The sequence below is a fragment of the Sander vitreus genome, chromosome 17, assembly GCF_031162955.1.
Source record: "Sander vitreus isolate 19-12246 chromosome 17, sanVit1, whole genome shotgun sequence".
Lineage (NCBI taxonomy): Eukaryota > Metazoa > Chordata > Actinopteri > Perciformes > Percidae > Sander > Sander vitreus.
The window spans coordinates 22,333,284-22,358,306 of NC_135871.1; the positions used below are offsets into that span (position 1 = coordinate 22,333,284).

The 25,023-nt window shown below is 41.1% G+C and overlaps 2 protein-coding genes across 9 annotated transcripts in view; both read right to left on the reverse strand.

The window, feature by feature from the left end:
* sdccag8 (SHH signaling and ciliogenesis regulator sdccag8) overlaps positions 1-916 on the reverse strand; it is a 53,424-nt gene extending 52,508 nt beyond the window's left edge. For 2 of the 8 annotated variants that reach the window (XM_078272552.1, XM_078272554.1), the window contains exon 1: positions 555-913. In XM_078272552.1, the coding sequence (XP_078128678.1) occupies positions 555-621 (67 nt within the window). In that variant the 5' untranslated portion in view covers positions 622-913. Of the gene's footprint in view, positions 1-179; positions 241-554 lie in introns of all 8 variants that reach the window. The other 6 variants (XM_078272549.1, XM_078272547.1, XM_078272550.1 and 3 more) reach the window with 4 other exon arrangements.
* A 4,911-nt stretch (positions 917-5,827) lies between these two features.
* tnfaip3 (tumor necrosis factor, alpha-induced protein 3) lies at positions 5,828-20,633 on the reverse strand. Its single transcript, XM_078272669.1, has 9 exons — positions 20,336-20,633; positions 17,852-18,259; positions 12,298-12,488; positions 11,883-12,024; positions 11,099-11,269; positions 10,809-10,989; positions 9,540-10,537; positions 9,104-9,309; positions 5,828-8,888 (listed from the first exon to the last, which is right to left on the reverse strand). Exons 2-9 carry the CDS (start codon positions 18,156-18,158, stop codon positions 8,595-8,597), a joined length of 2,490 nt encoding a protein of 829 aa, XP_078128795.1. The 5' UTR covers positions 18,159-18,259; positions 20,336-20,633; the 3' UTR covers positions 5,828-8,594.
* Between the last annotated feature and the right edge of the window lie 4,390 nt (positions 20,634-25,023).

The following is a 25,023-nucleotide window of genomic DNA, read 5'->3' on the forward strand; positions in this document are numbered from 1 at the left end:
CTTAGTTAAATAATGATGGCTGCATATTATTTAGCTGGTATTGTGCATGCTGCCACACTACTATCATGGGTTACTGGGACACTTAATTCTAAGAGTCTAAATGTCTGATGTGAAAAAAGTCTAACATATTCAATGACAGTTCTCCAGTTTTGGCCAAATATAAAATATGTAGCATTTACCTTTACTGTCAACTTGTGTTGCTATACCTTGATGTCCTGGCAATTAAGTAATATTAGTAATCTGAAATTGGAGCATGACACATTAATGTTTGTTTTCTTGGAAATGTAAGATTAGATTTAGACAAGCGAATTGATTTTCTATCAGGATCTATGATCAGGAATCAGCAACAGGTGACAGTGATACAACTTTAATCGCCCTCTCCTCTGGAACCGTAGTTTCAATGACATAACTTTACGACTATAACCCAGGGACCTCCAGCTGTAACACAGTTACTGTATGTTATATTAACTAACCATTTAGCGTAACGCCTCTATCTTTAACGTTAGCTAGCTGTTAACACATTTGGCACCTAATTTAGCATTTAGCTAACTTACGTCTCAGCTCCTTTTGGTAAGCACCCAGCTGTTCCGCTTCCTCCTCATCTGAGTCCAACGGTTTCATTGATGAATAACTGAAGTTAAAGCACGCTATACAGTATTAGCTACTAACTAAAGGTGCTAGGCTCATGGCTAGGCTATGTACAACAACTAGCTACAGTACAGCAACAATCATATCTCGCACGTAGTAAAGGTAATCGATTCTCAACAATGTTGCGTTTGTTTTGATACACCGGCACCGGCACCCCGAGGTGAGTGTCTCCTACAATCGTAACCTACAGGACCGCCCCGACGCGTATACCGTGAAAACCAAACAAGGCAACCATCAGAACAACGGCTCCTATTTCCGTAAACACAGACAGATGCCGGGAGTTGTAGTCATTGTTTGTAGTCACAATTGGTCGTTTCACGTCTGCAACCCTGTGGTCGATACTGAGTATTGCAACTTCATACACTACATTTGACAATACTATTACAAGTAAGTGAGTGATGCTGAAATGTTTTTCTGCTACTTTATACTTCTACTTCATTACAATTCAGAGGGAATGTTGTACTTTTTACTTCATTACTCTTCATTACATCTGACACCTTTAGTTAGAGATTTTACGTAGGCTACAAAACATATGACAAAGTTCTAAAACATTATTACAATGCATCATGTTTTATAAGTTCATTTTGTACATACAATATATTAAACTACCCAAGAGTATATATAGGCTACATTAGTTCAATCATTGTCATCATGCATTGTGTTTAGCTTTAGTTTCTGACTTAAAATCTCCATGTTTGTTTGTTACTGCAAGACAAACATGAAACAAGTCAATGTTTAACTTCTAAACATTCTAAACATTTAATAAAATGACTCAGTGTATGTGGAAGGGTGGCATGCTATGCAGAACCCACAGAGAAATCACACCCAGCTCTGCAGCGCCCACACTTTTTAGCCATTTTACGTCATTGCTTTTGGTTTGTCAGACTTAACCCTCTCACTCTCATCTAATGCAAAACAGAAAGTTGGTAGAGTTAAAATGTCAGGGAATATTGGGTTTACATTCTTTAGCTGCTTTCTGCTCATGTGGATGTTAGATGTGCAAGTTATGTTGATTACAAACACTCAGGCAGAGTATCTAACCTCAATACTTTTGAGGAACTGGCTGAAATAGTAGCACCAAATAAATGTGTCAAGTATGAAAAGTTGGCATCAAACTTTGCTGTATTTGGCTACATTTATTTAAGTTCTTGTATGGCTGTTTTTTGTTAAACCTACATTGTGTAATTTGTTGAGTTGATTCTTAACAAAAAACCTTTGTTCTTTCACAAATATGTGCTTATTCATGTGCAATTACTTCCACCAACTAATCAAAGTATTCTCGTAAGCGTAGAATCTGCCATTTAGAATCATTCAGAATACGAGCAACTTGCTCAAATGATGGCAGCCATGTAGCGCCTCCATCTTTAAAATACATTAGCCAAAGAGGGACATACCTCCGCATTTCGCCCTCTTACACCTATTGGCACCGTGACGAATGCCAGGGGGAGTTTACTCGCCAGGGAAGCGAAAAAGAGAATTAAAACAACAACGCGACAGACAAAGCAACAAGACCAAAGTTAATATTGGAGTGGCTAGAACAGCTCCGTGTAAACAATGGAGAGAGCTAATTTCGGGTTCGGCCACTGTAGGAGGAAGGGCTAGAAAGTAATATTCAGTTGGTTGTTCACCGCTAGATGGGAGAAATTCTTACACAATGTAGCTTTAACACAAACTTAAATACTGGTGCATTTGAGAAGTTGGCCTTATTTTGTTATTAAAAAAGGGGGGGTTTTGTAGCAAAAAACTTTCCTTTATATTTTTTTTTAGTATTGTTTTGACTTTAGCACTGAAACTTAGCCAACTGTAGACATTAACCATAACAACTTAAAGGAGCATGGTAGCTCAGTAATGTGTTTCTTTAACGTGTTTTAAAACGCTAAATTTATATATGTTATTATAATATTCTTTATTGTTTATTCTAGCTTTATTGTATTATTCTCACTTTATTGTTTTTATTGTTGTGTAAGGAAGACTGGCAAAGTAAGCTTTTCATTGCATGGTGTAAGCTGTCTTTACCGTGCATATATAAGATAAGAATATGAACCACTAGAGAACTATTAATGCATTAAAACTAGTAACTGAGACAGAAAAACAGCTTCAAGACTACAAACAAAAAAGGTTAAGAGTCCTGTAGCTACAGGTTTAAAGATCACTTGGTTATTTGGCACCCATGTGCAGCGCTTTACCCTGTGTTACTTTCACTTCTCTTATCATCTGATCTTGGCAGTCCAGTGAGTCACTATTAACCCTCCCACATGCACACAAAGATCAGACTGCTGATACAAGGGTGAACAAAAAGGTGCTTGTGAGATTACTAAGAATTACTTAATTACTAGTTATTAATTACTAGAATGAATTTGGTTGTGAAAGTTTGGACATTTCACAGGAAGATTTAACATTATTTTAACCAACCCCCACCCATTCAGCAAGTATAAGCAGTATATAAACAAGCAATTGTTTATAACACACTGTAATGTAGCAGATAAGGACATTTTAAAGTGTTTATTATAACTTCTCTTGTGAGACATAAGCAACTGTTTAAATAGATAATAAACGATGACATTATAATGCAACACAGTTGTAATCATTTAAAACATGTCTAATAATATTAAATATAAAGTATGTGTTTATTATATTAATTTATGAAGTAAATATCATAAGCATTTTTTACTGTATTTATTGATAAAGTATTTATCTACTGACATGTGGCTGAAAGCCCCAGAAAAATTCAATTAAGTGGACATTAAGAATTTCTTTGTCAAACTACCATTTCCCATGTCAAGCTCAGCATGTCTTTACCAGTTAGGAGTAAAAAAAAAAAAACCATTTATAAACAGTTTAAAACAAATGTGTTCAATTATATATCATTAAATATACATAAATATAACGTTGTAGTCAATCATTAATTTACTAACACCAATTATGGATAGGATAAGTTATAATAGTTGACAAATACATTAACAAATACTAAATGTGTCCAGTATGTTTACAACTACATAATAGGGTGCTATAAATAAGACAGGTAAATAAGTTTGCATGTGGTAGTGTGTAAATAGAAACAAAATGGGGTAAAGTTGTATGTAAGTACCTTAAATTAATCATGTAGTACACAGTGTTATGTGTGTTTCATCACTAGACCCACTGTAACCTCAATGTGGAAGTTGCCTCCAGTTCCAGGCAAAAATGACACAGACACAGGGGAGTTTCAAATGACATAGTTATAAAGTGATGTTTAGTGTGTGTGTGTGTGTGTGTGTGTGTGTGTGTGTGTGTGTGTGTGTGTGTGTGTGTGTGTGTGTTTTACTGTTCAGTGGAAGGGTCTAGCTCATCACTTATGTTTGTTGCTGCCTACAAAAAGGGAAAAGGGTCAGACAAAGGTAACCATGGATACAACTTTTTCCTATTGCACAATAACAGATAGCTTCCTGTCGAACGAGCCTCACATGTACTTTTTGAAAACAATGATTCTTGCTCTGTCCCTCCAGGGTCACCAAAAGCTCCATATTCACTGCATGTTAGTGGGTTTTGGTCATTTTTACTAACTGTTCAACCTACATTAATGGATTTTTTAGAGGAAGTAGAAACGAGCTGTTTCACATTACACATATGTAATATGTATGTATATATATATAAAATATTGATTATAGTAGCTTTAAGGAATATGCACCACATTGTCATCAAAGACATTGTCCAACATTATTATAATAACATTGAAGCCGTTTTGTTAAAACAGTTATATTGTACATATTTGTTTATGTTGCCGTTTCTTTTACATTTATTGTCTATTTCCTTTTAATATGTTTGTGTATGCGTCATTCACCAAGGCAAATTCCTTGTAAGTTACTTAATTGGCAATAAATCCTTTTCTGATTCTAATTCTGATTCTGATTGTAGAGCGGCCCTGTGTCACAATCTAGATTTAAGACCTTTATTAGTTTAGATTATATTGTGCTCACACGGTAATTATTCATAAATATAGTAGTGTTTCATCAAATTACCACAAACTAAATAATGTACAGAAACCTTATGGCCATGTAGTATTACCCAGCATAAAGTATGAGAAAGTCCAAATTACTGATTCCAAGCAAATTGAGTTTTGTTTCAGACCTGTGAAGTTTTGTCAGATCTAATAATCCATTGCAGTGCAACACAGTGCATTGTATTGAACATCAATTTGATTGACATTGCACACATTTGCCATACTTGTGATACTTATCAATATCAGAAAAACAGGTCTATAGGCAATGCATCACAGTTCTGTACTTGTTATTTGAATAGACAGTATTGCTCATGACTGATGTTGCTGTGAACTAAATAACTGTCAGCATCATTTAACCACAGATCTTTGGTAATGAAAATAAACAATTTTGGGTGCACCATGCCATTTGAATTCTTATCTTGTAAGTAACATGTTTGCTTCACATTATTGTTTTTATAGTCTGCAGGGAAGGTTTACTGCACCACATCAGTGAACCACTTACATGTCAAGTCAAATAGTGCTTGTCTGCAAACGAGCAGTTAAACAAGGGAGTGTTTGCATGCTGGGGTATTTCCAGGAAACCACATCAGCCTACCAATCTGACTGTGGTTGAGGCTGTAGTTAGATGATAAAGCCCATGAACAATCTTGCAGTCACACACTTGTTAAATGTCACCTCTGCCCTGGTATATATAATTATTACCAATTCCCCACCTGTCATTGCCATATCTCCCCTTGCTCCAAACTCCCCCCTCCCACTGCGTGATCCACTCCTCCTGAGTGAACCGTGTATTTTTATGTGAGTGTGGGGGTTCCCATTTATTTCTTAAAAGCATGATGCCCTAACAGAAGTCTGGAAAGAACTGAATAGTGGGCAAAAAAAACAAACTCATCTGAACTTATTTGTATGGAAATGTGAAAAAGTGACAAAATAAGAACGGAGGCGTAGAGAAGAAAAAGAGCTAACCCAGTTAAGCATTGGAAAGTGGTGTAACTCTGCCACATCTAAACCAGGCCTCAGTGATCAGTTATCTGAGGACTTTTGCAGCACCCACTGTACTTCCTACACTGGAGATGGATTTGGTGCCGTTGGTGAGCAACTGTTTTTCAGCAGAAACAGTATTATATATATATATATATATATACACACACACACACACACACACACACAACTAGAGAGACAAGAACCACACTAGTCAGATTTCAGATTTCTTAATAAAAATAATTCATTTCAGGACGACATATAAATAATTATTGAATCACACAATACAGATATTTTGATATGAATAAATACTTAACAAATAAAACCAGGCTTTTTTTTCATACAATACCCTATTGTCGAAAAGGTCACACAAAGAAACTTCCACACAGTTTGCATGTTTTGTTACACCTTCTGCTTTCATGCAGATACTCTTCCTACTGTTGGAATGTCCTCAAGCAAGTCGGAGTACCATTCCTAAATGCCTCAGCAGCTTAGACAAGTCATGTGCAACTTATGTGATCTCCTCCCAGTCAAACTCAGTCAGAGCCCCAAAACCGTGTTAAGGGCCCTGTTGAGCTGACCACTAATTGGCCTTTAATTGATTAAGGTTTCTCTAGAGGTGATTAAAGCACACAGAGATCTACGTACAGGCTGTCAACACGTGGGCTGGCCTGACAGCTTTAGATACAGTTGAATGAAAAGGCAGACCAAGAGCCTGTTTGTCTATGCTTTTCTAACTAAAGCCACAGATGGACATCTGCCTACAGCAGTGGAGTTCTTTAGCAGAACTACGAGGGGAATGACTGTTCCAGTTGATATCATATTTGAGTTTGTTTGATAAAAGTTTTACGCTTGAGGTTGTCTCTGTAGATAAACATTTCTTCGTATTTTGATAAAATAAATACTTGTGAAATGATAGTGCCCATTTGGGGATTTTCAACATGAGAGAGCTTGATAAGGTCTAGTCTGAAATTGGAGATGTCAATCTGTGGCACTCTAGTTAGTTAAGAGTGGTACAGGCTGGCCATTTTTAAGGAGGTAACAACAACTGTTTGGCGATTGATGGCACATGTATTTTTTTTTTTGGCTAAAACAAAACCAAATATATCAAAATACATTAAAAAATCCCCAAAAAAAAAAAAAACAGGAATGTCAGTTTTGCGTATTCCAGACGCACACATACGTGCACTGTGTGTGTGTGTGTGTGTGTGTGTGTGTGTGTGTGTCTGTGTGTGTGTGTGTGTGTGTGTGTGTGTGTGTGTGAGAGAGATGAGGCATCGGGTTGGAAGGTCCTACAATATGGACCAAGATCCATATTCACAAAAGCGTTTTATAGGTGGGAGCACTGATCCAGGATCACTGATCAGGCTCCTCTGGTCCATAAAATTTCAATCACTACTTAAAGGCAAAACTTATCGAGGATCAGCCCCAATACTGTGCTGTTGTAGCAGCAGCACAAAACACATTCAGATAAACAAGATTAGCCAAAGCAGGCAATGGGATTGCTCTCTAAAGTTTTGAAATTGTCGCCTTGGCACATCCAGTGGGGTGGAGCAGAGAGGTATGCATTTTTCTATGGGTTTGTTTACCTACATACCACCTCAGGCTGGGGTGGGGCGCATACAATCTCACAGAGCTGTGTTTGCATGTGCATGTGTGTGCAAATGCATGCACATGTGGTGGTAAGGTGGATAATCGTCCTGTCTTCGCCCGTCATTATGTTCTCAGTTGTTATTACAATTGTCAATCCCTTTCTGATAGGACTGGAGCTACTACATTTGTGTGCACGTGTAGGTATGTGTCTATGCATTTCTAAGTGCTTAAGTGGTCAGTAAACAGGAAAGCAACATCAAAGGCAACATATCTGTTTTGGAGGAAAAGAGGGGAAATAAGAGGAAGGACAGGAGGCATAGAAAGAGAATGAGTCCTGTCTTGACTGTGTTCTCTGCCTTCTGTCCGCTGACACTGCCAGCATGTTGGCTACAATGGAGAGGCTTGTATTTCTGTACATGTAGCACCAAAACTAGCAGGGGCCTGCCCTGTCTGTCTTGCACTGTTTAGATACATGGTCTGTTCATACGTTCCATATAAAGCAATTCACAATTTTAACTTTAAAAAACAGATAAGTAACAATACCAACGTTAATTTGCCTCAAAAATATAAACTAACACTGCTATTGAATGAATAATGGAAGAAAATGTGTTCTTGATAATTTTACAATATTGATTGCAAGAGCCTTTCTTGGCAAATCTTTGTCTGTTATGGGAGGACATACATGATTGTTTTTGGAGAACTAAGCTGAACAATGGTGTATACAATTTCATTTTGTTTCAAGCATTTCACGTTTTGCTTTGGCCCAGTTCGGCTCACTTCTGCTTACTACTTCCACAGATTTGTTGCTGGGCTTTCCCAACTACTGCATTCCTCGTTCTACAGAGCAAATGCTAGACAGACAGGCAGACAGATACACAGATGGGTTAAGACAGACAGACAGACAGACAGACAGGGGGTATAAATCCTTGGCTGTGGTCTAGAAAGCAATGTCAGATGCTTCTCGTTATGTCAACATACAATCATTTTGTCCGGCACGATTCACTACGTACCTCTAAATACATATTGTACACAAGAGTTAAGTCAGTTGCTCTGACGTGTAGCCAAACCTCTCACCGTGTTAAGTGCACAGGGCACATCAGATGATAATAATTGCACAAAGAGGTATTCTGGAGGCCATGTCTACTGCGAACACACACACACATACATACAACACCCCCCTCCCCCACGTACACACACTCTCTCTTCACATTCTACATGGGGGGGTTTGATTTTCAGGCCATAAGGTTACTAGTTAGTCACTAGCTAGTTAGTTAGTTAGTTGGTTAGTTAGTATCAGAGGTGCATTGACTGGCATGGGGCGCCCACAACAGGGCAGCAGCTCTAGCGTGCTAGTGATGTGTCATCGTTGTTGCGTGCGTGGGTGCGTATGTGGTCAGCCGCGGTAAATCTGTTTGAAGTGATCACACTCGTTGCAGTAGCCCTGTTTCTCTTGGTTGGCGTAGTGGTCACAGCCCTGCGTCCTGCACCGCTGCTTGGACTTTTCCTTAGGCGCCTGTGCCCTCCTGCCTGCCTCTCTGCCCTGGCCACGTGTGTGGCACTCGGGGCAGAGGTCTGTGCAACCTGGGGACACATTACTGCATCCACTCCGCCGGCACTGAGTCTGAGTCTGAGTTTGGGTCTGTGTCTGGGATTGCTGCGAAGATCTGGGTTTGGCTGCTCGGTCACGCTTTTTGTACAGAGACAGAGAGGGGGAGCAATGAGAAAGAGGAGAAAAGTCAATTGGCAACTGAAAGGCAACTGTGGACCAGCAGGATATTTGAAGTCATTCTACGTATCAAGTAGAAAGAAGACAAACAAAGGAAGGATAAGACACAAACAACAGATGACAAAGATGAAGTACAGCAAGAGAGAATCAGTTAAGTAGTTATGGCAGACACCTACCATGACCAGAGGGGGGGAGTGTGGTGTGCGATGTGCCACTTGGTTGAGCCGTGTGCTTTGCTCTTTGACGTAGCACTTGTCGCAGTAGCCCTCCAACATTGCCTTGCCAACTGCACCACACCCAGGACCACGACACCGTGAGGTGTTCTGAAAGCCTGCCTCCACACCATGCCGGCTCTGGACCGGTGCAGGAGGAGGGGTCAGGTCTGGAACAGACAGTGGCCAATATAAGCAATGTCCCATATAATTTGACATTTCAGTGAATAAATATATATATATATTCTTTTTTTTTAATTAAATATTACACAATTCATACAATGCAAAACAAATTGACTTTGAAGAAAGAATTGTTTAAAATAACTTTAAGGCCTTGACATTTTCTGTTTAAAAGCCCTGTAACATGAAATAAGTTTTCCAGTTTAGTTTCAGGACTTACGGTGGTTGGTCTGATAGTCTACGTAGCAAATAGTGCAGAAACCCAACTTCTCTGGCGTCCCAAAGAACTGGCACCCAGATCTTTTACAAGGCCGGGCCAGAGGGGCTTGCCAGGCTGAGGTGTGCCCTGGTGTTAGGGTGAGGCATGGCCGCTCAGTGTCCCTGGCCTGGGTCCAAGCTGAAGACGAAGCCTCAGTCCTGGGGTTGTTCTGCTGTGGCTCTCCCCTCTCTGGAGGCTGCTGTCTCTGCATGCAGGGTGGGCACAGGCCATTGAATATCCTGAACGCCTCCTGTCTGCACATACTGCAGCGCTCTGTCTCTGTCTCGCAGCCACCCCACTGCGTCCAGCCAGAGCCCTGGGCTGGGTGTGGGACTGTAGGCCCCCCATTGGGGCCTGGGAGTCCTGGAGCAGTTGTTCCAGCTCCAGGGGGTCCATGGTTCTGCCTGGAGTTGAAGCAGCGCTCGCAAAGTCCATCATGCTCCACACTTAGGGTGAAGAGGCAGCCGGGTGTCTTGCACTTCATGGCATGAGTTTCACTGTACAGGCTGAGGCTGGGAGCGGTGGGTGGGGCTGAGCGAGGGCTGGAAATCACCACCACTCTCCCAGACGAGGAGGATGGGGGACTGCTGCTTCGGGCTCCTCTGGAGCTAACCTCAGTCTCTGATCCCCCTACCACTCCTACCCCACCTTGTACCCCTCCTCCCTTGGTCTGCACCACCCCTTCTATCCTCATTCCTCCACCAGTAGTGGCCTGTCGCTTCTCAAAGCATTCATGGCAATGAGGCTGGGTGTCCACAGAGACATAGAAGGTGCAACGTGGCGTGGCACAACGGATCTCGATGAGAGAGAGCTGGGAGACAGAGAAGGGCGGTGGGCGCTGCGGCTGGGCGGCCCATGCCTGCTCTTTGTCCTCCTGCCAGCGCTGGTACTCATGGTTGACAAGCTGCAGGTAGTCCTCCATCAGGTTCATGTCTTCAGGGAGGTTGCCCTCATCCAGCCTTAGAACGGAAACATACAATGTGGTTCTTAACTTAACTGTACTCTTTCAGTTCAATTTTAGGTTAATATAGATATTGTCATCTGTGTGTTAATTAGTTTTCAAGAAGTTAAACCAGTTGTAATAAAATATCTATCATCATCAACCTAAAAAATAAGTAGAAAACTGCATTTAACATTGTAGACAGGACATACAACTGAGATAACAATTGTTTTACTTTTTCCTCTTCCATTTTGTCCATTTAGGGGGAAGGAGCTTATAATCGTAAGTACCGTGCAGCATTGATGATCCGTGTGGCATCATAGCCTAAGCCTATGACGGGGATCTCTATCAGTAGCAGGTAGTCTTTGAGAAGCCTCTCTTTCTGTTGCTGTTCTTTCTCCATTAAAAAGTGAACCTTCAGCTCCTCAAAGCCCCCTCGTCCTGGGTTTATCAGCGGTACTGCTCGGATCTCTGGGAAATTCAGACCAAGATGTTACATAGAAATAAAAACATGAGCAACTTCATATCAGGCCTCCTTGTCATGTCAGCTCCATAACACCTGTCTCTTAGTGTTTCCTACCTGGACCACTGTCTTTGATGGTGATGAGGGGTGCAAAGTGCTGGGAGTCGTAGCCGAGCACTATTGGGTATTTGTAGCACTCTGTGGGCGGCCAGTGTAGCGGAAGATAAATCCCACCCACATTCAGAGGAGAGATGGAGGAGCCAGATTTCATACTCCTGACCACCTGGTCTGTTGAAAGGACAGTGATTTAAGGGATTCAAAAATAATTGTCCAAAAGCAAGTTAAATCTATTTTTAATACACATTTTAAAAGGACTTATTGTTAGCATGTTCCTGAGTAAAATCTAACTTTTCAGCTTCTGAACCTTCACCAGGAGGTAGGTGAATTTTTTTAGATTTTGATGAATAATGTTAGCAATGTAGCAATGCTAGAAACCTAGCTGATTAAAGTGTCACAAGTGCATAGCAAGACAAAACAAAAAAGAACTTTAAAATGTCTGATCACCCCTTTAAAATTGATATATTTTGCTAATTAATTAAGTGCATTGGAACAACATCTTTGGAAATTAAAATATAGTTTAAAACAAGTTTTAGCATATTTACCCTCCATAGTTTATGTAGCCCAATACCCACTCTACATCCATTAACCAAAACAGATTGGAGGTGATACAGTAAAACCAAACACTATGAAGACTTTAAAACAACAGCAAAATGTTGAGGCATGTGGAAGGAGATATCTTTACCCTCTTAATCACTGAAAGACATGTTGAAACAAGACCAGCGAGTCTACGATGGCTAACAAGGAGCAATAAACCTACTTTGAGATGATAAAAAGTAAGTACCTGCGATGACGATGATGGGTCTGCGGAGGATGTTGGAGAGGACGAAGATGTGAATGTCCTCCAGAGAGTCAAACTGGAGACCGTTACTACTGGACACCGGGGACGCCATCTTCACAATCTTTTCCCACTCCTCCTCCCAGTTCTGGACAGCACACAGACAAGGAGTTAGGATATAAACTTGTGCACACTTGTGTAATGGATTCAATTTGCAATTCCATAAAAAAAATATCCTGTATTTACATTTATTTGCAGGTTGCATACAAGGATGCAAAAGACATAAGGGACATTTTTTTCACACTAGTACATATAGGGTGTATGTTTTAGCTCAGGCTTCTGCTGTCTAGCAATAATCTTAATGTAGTTGTGTGCAGTGGTGAAAAATACTTTTGACATAGACCTAATCTCATCTTCATACCATGGTGGTGTATCGCAGTCCGGTCTGGGTGAACTCCTGGGACTGGAGGAGCTCTGCCTGGAAGCGAGCTCTAAAGACGCCAGTGTCTGTCTCTTTCAAAACACCATGGAGGGCTTTCCGAAGCACCAGGTCTGTGTCCTGAACGCCCAGCATGTACTGAGAGGCCGCGTGGAGCAAACAGTTCCCATCTCCTATTAACACACAGAAGAGACAGGCAAACACATACAATATTAAAACTGTGGGTAGATTTTGTACAAGGGACACAAACTTGAGCAAAATTGTGCAGGGACACATGCACACGCACATGCAAATGCAGTAAGTGTACACAGCATACACAACAGACAATTACAGTGTGCCAGACACACACACACAAGCGTAACAAAAGTCTGGGGAATTCCAGGCCGTCGGGTCTAGACTATTATATGAAGCTCACATGTCTGAAAGTACGCACACACTACAGACAAAGCTCGTCTTTTACCCAGCAGGCCTGAGAAAAATGGCCCTTAATTTACCTGAAATACATTTTAGAAAAATTAAATGCAGCTCCTTCACTACTTTAATCCGCCCCAGAAAATCTCTGACAATTTGTTGTTTTTGTTTAATGTCAAAGAAAACTGCTTCCTTTATATTCTACTAACCGCCCGTAGAGATAAAGAGTTTCTCAAACAGAATTTGTGTGTGTGAGAGCATGAGCAACTAAAAACCCTGGAATTTTATTAAGTCTCCTATGGCAGCCCTGGGTCTTTTTCTCATTGTGAAACAGGAGAGCCCATGTTTGTCAATGTGTGCAGCTCTCAAAAACCCTGTTGCCACACTAAACACAGGAATTTCCCTGTGCTAACTTCTGCCTTGTGTGCATGTTCGCCTCCTATGTTCCCAACTCATCAATGCTACTCAGCTGGTCCTGGACTTCCCACCGGGGTGTGGCTTGGACAGGATGGAATGCTATCGTTTTAACTACTGCTATCAACACCAGATGAAGGCTGTGATTAATGAGAGCTGAGATAACATGTGCACTCACATACACAAACGCATACAAATGTACTGTCATGTGTATTATTCTGTCTACCTTTATGATCTGTTCAGTAATGTTTACCTGGCAATAGTTCACACACACACACACACACACACACACACACACACACACACACACACACACACACACACACAATCACGTTATAACTATGTCACTTGAAACTCCCCTGTGTCTGTGTCATTTGTATACACCTTTGTATAATATTGCTGCATAAAAAAGATAAAATCTATACAAGAAAAGTTATTTAAATCACAGAAATTCTAAAAAGAGTTTAGCAAGCGGTAAGTGTCATGCCATAGGCCAAACTGATCACATTTCTCAAAACAACATTATCTGTGGTGCGAGATGACTGTAATGTGAGATACAGTTGTTTTCATTACACCGAAAGAACCTTTCACTGTACTTTGAAAAAGAAAAAACATCCGCCTCTATTTCAGACTAGCTGGCTATTGTTACATGTTTGCGCTATGGCATCACTATCAACAAAAACATAAAAGCCCAAACACACGTCATAATTAGTTCCTCTTGTGCACAAAAACACACAGACTGTTGACCCTGAATCGAGTTGCCTGACGACTAAAGATGAAAGACGTTCTGCTGGTCCCATCTGTCTAAATATAGACACTTCCTCTGTGGCAAGCTGGGACACTGCTTGAAAACACACCAGTGTAGGACCAGACTTAATCCTTATCCGTTTGCCATCCAGGTGACACTAACCACAAGTTGGCAATGTTGTGCTTTCCAATGGGGATCTAGATGTTTGTCATACATCACCCACTATCCCACTGTTTGTCTGCAAGCTGTGTAGAGAGACCAGTCCAACAAAACAAGTCCTGACAAAGACTATTTTTGCTTCTGCTTTAGTACTAGGAGACCACATTAAGAAGATAAATCTGTACTAAGGCAGAACACTGTGGCAGTGTGTGTGTGTGTCCTCTCTACTACTATACTATGTAGAGTCAGTGTATTGGAGCTGAACAAATCCTGCCTGTTGGGGACACATGACAGACATGGGATGATGTTTGGGAAAAACCCTTGGATGGGCCCTGGACATTCAGGACAGAAGATGCACTGAATTTCAATGATGCATTTCTTCACTGGGTGGAAAAGTTGCATTAAACAGGAAAACGGATATGACCCCGTTATTTTTAATTGCCGGGGAATGAACTTTTATGAGGCAGTTTTGATTTTATGATGGTCAGTTGTATTTCTTCCAGCCTGGGAATGAAGTTAGATTTAGGAAAGATTGAAATTAGTTTAATGTTTTGTAAATTCCCATAGATGATGACCCGAGAAAAAAAGATTGTGGGCTAGACGAAATGTAGACTAACAGTGTTATGACTCTGAGAAGCTTGATTAATATGACCTGCTCTGACTGGATGTTCACTGACAGACTTCTGCTCTCTCACATACTCTCTGTATGTGTGTCTGTCTGCTGAGCTCCTGACTAAGCTGCAGTCAGTCAGTCCTCTCAGTGTATGTGTGTGTGTGTGTGTGTGTGTGTGTGTGTGTGTGTGTGTGTGTGTGTGTGCGTGCGTGCGTGCGTGCGTGCGTGTGTGTGCGTGCGTGTTGTCCGTCCTCTGCTCAAAGTCACGTCTGGGTCCTTCAGAGTTAGACTCTCCGGCTCTAAATTCTGTCTCATCTTTATGACATCATCTTTACAAGCCAGGAATTTCCATACAGGTTACTGTCAGCAGAAGTCAGGGGTTTTTCTGCAGGGACCTTCATAAAAAAAAAAAAAACAAGCACGAGGACACAACACACAAAATATCCAGCAAGTTCCTCATCCATCTAGTAACTGTTCAAAGGAAATTCTGAAATAGGTATATCTCACTGCTAGGTGTTACTTGCTTCCTATGAGAAAGAAAGAAACTATTTCCTCTGGAAACTCACATGACAAACTTGTAACCCAGCTTGATTTCCGCTTCCTTCTTCTGCTGTGAATGCTATGGCTGATGTTTCCCTTCAAAATAAGTTGTCCCCCCTCATCTAAAAATAGACCATGAGTGTGGTATGCACACCAGATGTGTTTAAGTTTAGGACTGCAGCTATCGATTATTTTAGTAATCGAGTATTCTACCGATTATTCCATCGATTAATCGAGTAATCGGATAATAAATACTTTGGTTTTATTGAAGAGCAATAATATACAATAGTTTGGTTTAAATTTCGGAAAAAGCAACATTTTTATTGCCTACATTGCTTACATCTCTCAAAAAACTAAACATATTAAGTGCATTTAAGTGCCATATTACACTACTACAAGTTTCAACCTGAGATTGATGTGTATTTAGGCCTATGGGTATATATGTTATACTCAACCTATTTTCATTTATATATTTGATTACAATGCTACACAGCTCTGTTACACTTAAGGCGTCTTTACAGTCGCCGCAGTTGACCTGGCGCACGCCAATGTGACGTCAAAATGACGTCGATCTCACTGGCGCGCCAGGATTTCAAGTTCGCGACCAGAGGTCGTGCACCACTCTATTTTTTTCAGCGGCGCAAGACAAAGCGGAAAAAGGAAGCATGGACGAGTTCGAGGGCAACCGGATGCCAGGACTCTCAGAGTGACTGCAAGTCTCTCTTGTAAACTTACTGGGTTAAGATGAGTTCTTTTATGGTGAATGAAAGGCTTGATCCGACGAAGTAGGTCATCGAATCAAATTAAAACATTGACGTCAATGCTGCTGCCAGTTCTGCTGTTGTTTATCTTTTTCTTCTTCTTCTAGTCCGTAGTAATAGCAAAGTCGGTAGCCTTTCCTCATTAGCGACACCTCTGTTCAGGAGAAGACTGCAACTAGTGTCGCAACCACCACGAGCGAGTGTAAATAGTTACGGCGCTCCCATGACGTCACATTGGCACACGACAGGTCGGGTACAGCGAGTATACCGGACGCCTTATGCTAATAGATCGTTGATCAGCTGTTTCTCCGTGGAGAGAGAGAGTGAAAGAAAATGGGGGGCGACAGTTAGCTGTTTTTTCGAAGGGATAGTCAACAAGTCAGCTCTGTAGATCAAATTGTGGTCACCACTATGTACATACGTTTTCTCGTCTTTGTTTTTGCTAGTTGTTGTGTTTGGTGTAGTTTCATCGTCCATACGACTTCGTGATTTACTTTTGTCGGGTCCGCTTCGTGGAATGAATGATTAAGTTAGACTCCATGTTTTCTGTTGAGATGCTGAAGCATTGACGTCGTGCTATTATTGTGGTAAGCTAGTTTGATTTTGTAGCAGACACACTGTCCAGAGTTCTCGTTTTAATTACGTTTGAACTGATTCCAAACTTTGGACACTTTCTGTTGTTTTCTCCAGCCCGTCTCTTCTCTTAGCCCCTCACTATTTACGCTCTTTCTTCATTTTGTAATCTGCGCCGTCAGTCTTCATGGCATGTGTCGCCAGCAGCGTCAGCCCAGTGTGCGACAGTAATTACAATCACGTTGGTAACGTTGATTAAACAAAGCTTCGAGGCAAATCATTTTGCATCGAGGTTTTTTAGTAATCGAATTATTTGAGTTACTCAAGGAATCGTTTCAGCCCTATTTAAATTGTTAAAATATACATATAGAGACAATAAGAGACAGTTGGATTTGGTCACAATTGATTTAACAAAGCCCAGTGAGCTGTGACACAAGTGACAGTCACAAAGACAGTGACATAAACCTACGTCAGTCAGGCGGTGAACATAAGGTAAAATTTATTTGACATGTTTTAAGTCACACACGCACACGCACACAGACACAGACACACACACACACACACACACACACACACACACACACACAAAGAGAGGGGACATACCCCAAAGGTTTAAATGAAAAGCTGTGGAAATAGTTAGGTCTAAAACATCATCGACAGTAAATAACAGTCCTGCGAGTGACGCCAGAGAATTTCCCAGTACAGAGCTATGATCAGAAGTTATCCGGCCCAGGTCTGAATGTTTGCCGACCCTGGGATGTTCCCGGGTTACAACATCCACGTAACAGAAAACATGACTTAGAAATGGTCTGACTGAACTCAAACGCACAGTAAAACCAAGGGGGCTGCTAAATGAGTGTATGTGAAAGCAGAACCTGTGTCCCTCAATTGTTGTCATTTACAGTAACTCTGCTTGTGAGTAATGACATCTCAGAATTTACATATCAAATAGCCCTGACTCATAAACACGCACCTCCTTTATCATAGAAAATGAAACAAAAGCAAAACACATCCTCCGCCCTGAGCAATAAACATCACTACAGTTCCTGAAATCAAGGAACATAAGTTTGACTTCAGCTATGTGACCAATTTGTTGAATTGTTCCTGAACTTTATATTAAAGGCCACTAAAAACTCCTGCCCCAACAGTATTTATTCATGAAATAATCCATAAATACCATGAATTTAAACTGCCACTTTGTGATAAAACATCCCAAAACCTCACCAAAATGCATGGAGCTTCAGTAAGAAATATCATATAAACCTGGTTTACTGGGGACTCCAGAACAAATCCTAAACATCATCAAATCTTTCTTACCATTGGTACGTAAGGGTACCATCTTCTTCACCTCCCGACACCAGTTGAGCTTCTTCTCCTGCTCCAATGAGGCCTGCATGGCTCGGTCCAGGATGGCGGCCTGCACAACCTCCCTGAAGGCCTGTGGGAAGTGGTTCATGGCAATCATCTCCAGCGTGTAACGGTGCATACCCCGCAGGTGGTGCATCAGGCCGCTGGTGGCAGCCGGCTTCACCACGTCGTTGGGCACTCTTTGACGGATCTTCACGGCCTTCAGCAGGTTGGAGACAAACAGAAATTTGGGGAGGAAGTTCTGACCCTGCGACATGGCGGATGAGTGGCCAGGTGGATGGAAGGAGGGGAGGAAGAGGAACGAGGAGAAGGAAAGGAGGGCAGGCACCAACCACCGCTGACCGAACAACGTGGAAACTGGATGGAGAGAAGGGGAGTGGATATGTTATTTCACAGTACAACAGACTGTCGGGACTGGTGGGAATTTTTCGGAGGAGATCCCCCTTTCTCATTAATTGCGACTTAAGGCAACTTAATTTGCAGTTTGTTCGGGAAAACACCCAACACACAGGATCATCCCACTGTGAAAGCTGTTTGGTGCTTTTTCACTTAAGATCTGGAGGGCCAAATGAAATAAAAGTACACAAAGAACCCTTTGTATTCTTGTTTGATATTTTAATTTTCCTTTTAGACTTAATGGTTTTTAAGTTTCCCCAAACAGGGCAACCCAGTGTCTCACTGAGTTCAAAGCCAATAAACTGGTGTTTTCCAGACTTGAACTGAAGGCCACCCAGGGCTTCCCAGGCTGCTGGGAAGGTCACACTGTTGACTGCCCCAAGGCCTAATCCCTCGCCAACACCTTTCTCCAGAGGACAAAACTGCTAGCCTGCATTAAGTCTTTGGGCTAGGAATTGTTAGAAGAAAAAAAATCATGGCACATTGTACTGTGAACTGTTGTGCTGTGTATGATTGTGTATATGTGACAAATAAACGCTGATTTGATTTATAAAGGTTCGATACCTGTGCCATTATGATACCGGAGTTTCAGCACCGATACTGTTCTCAATATCATAGTCTGAGGAAGATACACAGTTATTTTTCCATCTAACCTCTCAATATGTCACTGTTTAATGTTGTCTTAACACAAGCAGCTGTAAAATCATTTTGCCTAAAGTTAACAAAGTTTTCCGATTTAGGTCAGTTTGAAGGATAAATAAACAACAACAAGTTAATGCTAACTTTCAGTACTTAATACTATATATGCTGGTTGGTACTTAAAGGTATTAAGGTTTAATAACCCAACCTGACAGTATAAGTATTCTTAGAGTAGATCTACTTAAGTGTAGAGCTGGGCGATATGGAGAAAATCAAATATCAAGATATTTTTGACCAAATACATCGATGTCGATATTGCTGCGATATTGTAGTGTTGACTATTGGTGCTTCCACAACTAACACAATGAGAGTTTTGATAAATAATCACCAATAATGTGGATACAATGACTAAGGCAAATAATAAAACAGCTAGTAAGTCTGGTAAGTTCAGAAAATTACATCACTTTACTGTAATGCAGTCTTTAAAACCAAGAAAAGACAACACTTGTGTCATATCACAATAATAAGATATCCACAATTTAAGACGATATCTAGCTTCATATATCAATATCGATTATAATATTGATATATTGCCCAGCCCTACTTAAGTGTACCTCTCTTGAGGTTTTAAAGGCATATTTCAACCAAAATGAAAAGCGTGTCAGCACATTTTCAGTTCACATGAAGTAGAAAGTGATGGTCAGCAAGTAGGCCTGGAGTTTTGCTGACTTTTCAACTTCCTTATATATGAACCGTTTAGAAGGTGCCAGTCAGTGGATACTGTTTATATTCACAATCACAACACCTGGATACTTTGCTTATAGTGGCCTCTCTGCCTTTATTACCCAAACAGCAGCAGGTGCAACAACAGACTAGGCCATGCTAAATGGCTAGTCAGTCACATCAGGGGACTAGACACAGTGAGCGTGTTGACACGAGTCATTAATAGCTGTTTGGTGTGTCTGCACCACTGGAACACTTTAGGCAGAGAGACAGTGGTACAGTGGTAAACGCTGAGGTTTAGGATGGCTGGCTAAACAAAAACACAATAACAGGAGACTTTGCTGACGTTAAGGCTTACGTAATTCCAATGACAACTACCTTTGAAACAATGTAGGCTTCAATCGCGTCTCACACGGCCAGGTATTGATACAGTGTAGCGGCGCCGATGCTACATTTGGCAGTTTAAATGCTCTGTTATCCGCTTGAGGGTGACGTCTTTGTAAACAATGGCTGTCAAAGCCACTGTCGTGAGCAGGCTTCAAGCTTCCTCCATGTCCCCAGAAACACGACCAGACATTACTCAAGGCCCAAACGTGATGTACCCACCAAGTCGCACCCCCTTTAGTAAGAATAGTCCACATGGTGAGACACAGAGAGGGAGGACGGGTGTCTTACCTGTGTAATATGTCGGGGCTAATAACAAAGCCCACCCGGATGCTCAGACTAGTCCTCTCTCTGAGCCACTTCACTCAGCCTCACCGCAGCGGTCCTCGGCGCCATTCAACCTTCTCTTTCCTTCAGTATCAGATCTATTTTGGAGCCTTCGCAGCTTGCGAAGCCTTTCAAAAGAGTACACACGTCTGCTAATGATAGTTTTTTCAAAAAAGGAAAAAGCCCAAGTCAAGGGGATTTCCACACGGGGACTTTCCGTCCACCCATTTTCCTCTCTCTCTCTCTCTCTCTCTCTCTCTCTCTCTCTCTCTCTCTCTCTCTCTCTCTCTCTCTCTCTCTCTCTCTCAGTCACAACCTTACGGGTAGTTACAGCTCACCGCCGCCAGGGGGTCTCTGTTGAGTATTGAGTCTGTCTGACTCAATACTGAAAAGCATATCCCACCTACTGTGCACAAAGGAGCGTCTGAGGGAGACAGATAGGTCGCGTCATTCTCTATTTTATGAGACAGCCTTAGAAATAAATCATTAGCCTGCAATGAGACCAGCCTCAGAAAACGAGTCAGGAAAACGAAAGAAAAACTCATCACTGATTGAACGTATGCATGTGTGTATTTAATTGTGTAGGCTGTTAATGTGTGGATGCGTGCATGCATTGCAATGATGAGGTGGTACTGTTTTCACTGTTAGGAATTTATGTCAAAAAGACTTTCTGGTGCTGAGAGGAATTTGATGTCTTGCTCAAGGACACTTCAGAAGCAGCTGTGGGCTCTCTGGATGCATGGGTGCAAGAGTCATTCGACTAATCTGTTTATTTATCTATTTCTGTCTTTCTTTCAAAAGTTAGTAAGTAAGTTATTTATGTTATTTATTTTGTCATGCACATTTAAGTACCCAGCCACCATGAACCGATAAGACACCAAAATCAATAGTTGCAGTGGTGAAACATTTGTTAGACAAGAACATCCAACCATCCAACCAGAAATTCATCAGAAATTATTATTATTATTGCTAATAACAACAATAAAAGTATAATCATCCAGACTCACAATAATTAAAAGCAGATTTACCAAAATCCTCCCCCTTTCAAATTGAAACTCAACTGTGAATCAGAGGTAAAACTTTATGTTGCATTTTCACAATGACAAATATCCAGATTTATTGCTGTCAAAGAACATTTTTGTCGTATCTTCCTGTTGTTATCCAATTAAAACTGACAAGCCCCTGTACTGATTCACTCCTCGCTTTCCTTTTCCTTTCTATCCCTGTGGAAATTGCTGTTCCTTTCCTACGTGCTCATGCAGGGAAGAGAAACTTTAACAATCCCCTGACGGCATGGATTCATGAGGAATGAGTTCACTGAGTCAACGATCAAAGTTCAAAACAGGCACAATACTTTTGCCCCAAAGTTGACATATAGCACACACTGTGTATATAAATTCAACAAGTACAATGTCACATTTACTGATTTCACAATTGCCCATGACCCAGCATTTAATCACTTTTTATTTAATTTCTAATTGAATTACTCTCCAAACTTTTTACAGGTTCCTTATGAGTCACAGGTTGGAATGATCAATACAAGGTGGTTGTGGAAGAGATGAAAGCAAAACACCACAATCATCAGTACATGGAAAACCCCAGAACAGATTGATGGCCCACCTTGTTGTTACAAATGACCAGGTGGTTCAATATGAGCAATCCTTTAACTTCCTCGCTGTCCAAATCTCTTACGACACATGGGATGGTCAGATACAACACATGCTGAGAAAAAAATCATCTATGGATTGTTTCTGAGTATGAATGAATCTCTCAAGAGTTTCCCCTCAAGTAAAGTTCAACTAATCCCTCATTAAATATCAGTCATAAACTGTAGTCTATGTATCAGACTTACACTTACTACTTGGCTAATAAAACATCTGATCATCTTCCTCAGTTATGTTGATGCCATTAACTCTATTCATTCTCTAGTGAAGAGGTTACCAGCAAGATGTTCAGTAATATACAGCACTTACAGCACATGTGCAGTATCATAAACGTTGCTGTGATCTTGTGACTCGGTTAGTGTAAATGCCACATATGTACAGTACTTATGCTTGAATCCAGCATGGTACTTTTGTCACATCATCTACCCACACACACACACACACACACACACACACACACACACACACACACACACACACAGTTTTTTTGTGGCTCTCTCAATTGTGTTTAAAATTGAGGCAAAATAATCAAAAATATGGCTAATAATAAGTCTAATTTACATGTATTTAAATTAATATAAATTGGCATATACAGGTGCTGCTCATATAATTAGAATATCATGAAAAAGTTGATTTATTTCAGTAATTCCATTCAAAAAGTGAAACTTGTATAATGTATACATTCATTCCACACAGACTGATATATTTCAAGTGTTTATTTATTTTACTTTTGATGATTAGAACTGACATTGATTATTGAAGACACCTGGTGCCACACTCTAATCAGCTAATTAACTCAAAACACCTGCAAAGGCCTTTAAATGGTCTCTCAGTCTAGTTCTGTAGGCTACACAATAATGGGGAAGACTGCTGACTTGACAGCTGTCCAAAAGACGACCGGTGACACCTTGCACAAGGAGGGCAAGACACAAAAGGTCATTGCTAAAGAGGCTGGCTGTTCACAGAGCTCTGTGTCCAAGCACATTAATAGAGAGGCGAAGGGAAGGAAAAGATGTGGTAGAAAAAAGTGTACAAGCAATAGGGATAACCGCACCCTGGAGAGGATTGTGAAACAAAACCCATTCAAACCCAATGACAAATGTGGGGGATTCACAAAGAGTGGACTGCAGCTGGAGTCAGTGCTTCAAGAACCACCACGCACAGACGTAAGCAAGACATGGGTTTCAGCTGTTGCATTCCTTGTGTCAAGCCACTCTTGAACAAGAGTCAGAAGCGTCTCGCCTGGGCTAAAGACAAAAAGGACTGGACTGCTGCTGCGTGGTCCAAAGTTATGTTCTCTGATGAAAGTACATTTTGCATTTCCTTTGGAAATCAAGGTCCCAGAGTCTGGAGGAAGAGATGAGAGGCACAGAATCCACGTTGCTTGAAGTCCAGTGTAAAGTTTCCACAGTCAGCGATGGTTTGGGGTGCCATGTCATCTGCTGGTGTTGGTCCACTGTGTTTTCTGAGGTCCAGGGTCAATGCAGCCGTCTACCAGGAAGTTTTAGAGCACTTCATGCTTCCTGCTGCTGACCAACTTTATGGAGATGCAGATTTAATTTTCCAACAGGACTTGGCACCTGCACACAGTGCCAAAGCTACCAGTACCTGATTTAAGGACCATGGTATCCCTGTTCTTAATTGGCCAGCAAACTCGCCTGACCTTAACCCTATAGAAAATCTATGGGGTATTGTGAAGAGGAAGATGCGATACGCCAGACCCAACAATGCAGAAGAGCTGAAGGCTACTATCAGAGCAACCTGGGCTCTCATGACACCTGAGCAGTGCCACAGACTGATCGACGCCATGCCACATTGCTGCAGTAATTCAGGCAAAACGAGCCCCAACTAAGTACTGAGTGCTGTACATGCTCATACTTTTCATGTTCATACTTTTCAGTTGGCCAACATTTCTAAAAAATCCTTTTTTGTATTGGTCTTAAGTAATATTCTAATTTTCGGAGATACTGAATTTGGGGTTTTCATTAGTTGTCAGTTATAATCATCACAATTAAAAGAAATGAACACTTGAAATATATCAGTCTGTGTGGAATGAATGTATACATTATACAAGTTTCACTTTTTGAATGGAATTACTGAAATAAATCAACTTTTTCATGATATTCTAATTATATGACCAGCACCTGTATCAGCACAGCACAGTCCTGTGCTTGATATGGCTGTCTACTAGTAATCCAGGTACTTTACATTAATCTATAAGCTTAATAATACGTACCTATATACGTCCTCCAGAGTCATACTTCTCTTGTGTTCTGACAGTGTGGCCAGTCCCTCAGAGTGACTTCTGAACCCAGATCGCTCCCTCAGAGCCCCAAAAGCCTGGGGCCCCATCCTGGTATGAGGTGGCAGAACAGCGGGGAGAACCCTGAGGAGAAGATCTCAATGTTCTTCTGGCTCTTCTTCTCAGTGGAAAGCACCTCGGAGGTGGATCGAAACCAACTCCCACTGAAAATCACTTGAACACAGCTTTGTGTAGGGGTAAAATCTGACATTAATGTCACATTGTTTCATTGTCTTAGATCTCTTTTTGGGGGGCACTACTCGACAGATTTAAAGTTAACCTGGAGAAAGAAAGCAATGTGGGTTGAACAGGTGAAAAATGCAAAAGCCATAGAAGCTGATTTACTGATGAAGCCTGACCTCTAGTGGCATTCATATAGAAGCACAGACAAATGGAAAGCAAACTTAAGACTGAAGTAGCTACCAGGATGTCCTGATGTACATTTCTCCTATCTTCACAATAAGAGTGTGTGAGGGAAAACATATACAATTGAATGTAACAATGATAGGCTTCATACTTTTTATATGAAATTATAAGAACATCTTTTTGTAGTGGAAGTCAGACCACTTTTCTCTAAAGATGTGGCAAGCTAATCTGAAACTGGAAAGCTAAATATCATCACGTATGTGGATCAGTTAACATGCTCTACTCATATAGTAGCTCCATATGCTTTTAAACATGCATTA

Excerpts from the sequence above, each read along its gene's own strand:
- tnfaip3 (XM_078272669.1), bottom strand. The coding sequence starts at position 18,158 with ATGTCGCAGGGTCAGAACTTCCTCCCCAAATTTCTGTTTGTCTCCAAC. Across the intron at positions 12,489-17,851 it reads GGTACCCTTACGTACCAATG|GAGATGGGAACTGTTTGCTC; the intron begins GTAAGAAAGATT and ends GTGTGTTAATAG. Across the intron at positions 10,538-10,808 it reads CGGATCATCAATGCTGCACG|GCTGGATGAGGGCAACCTCC; the intron begins GTACTTACGATT and ends TTCCGTTCTAAG.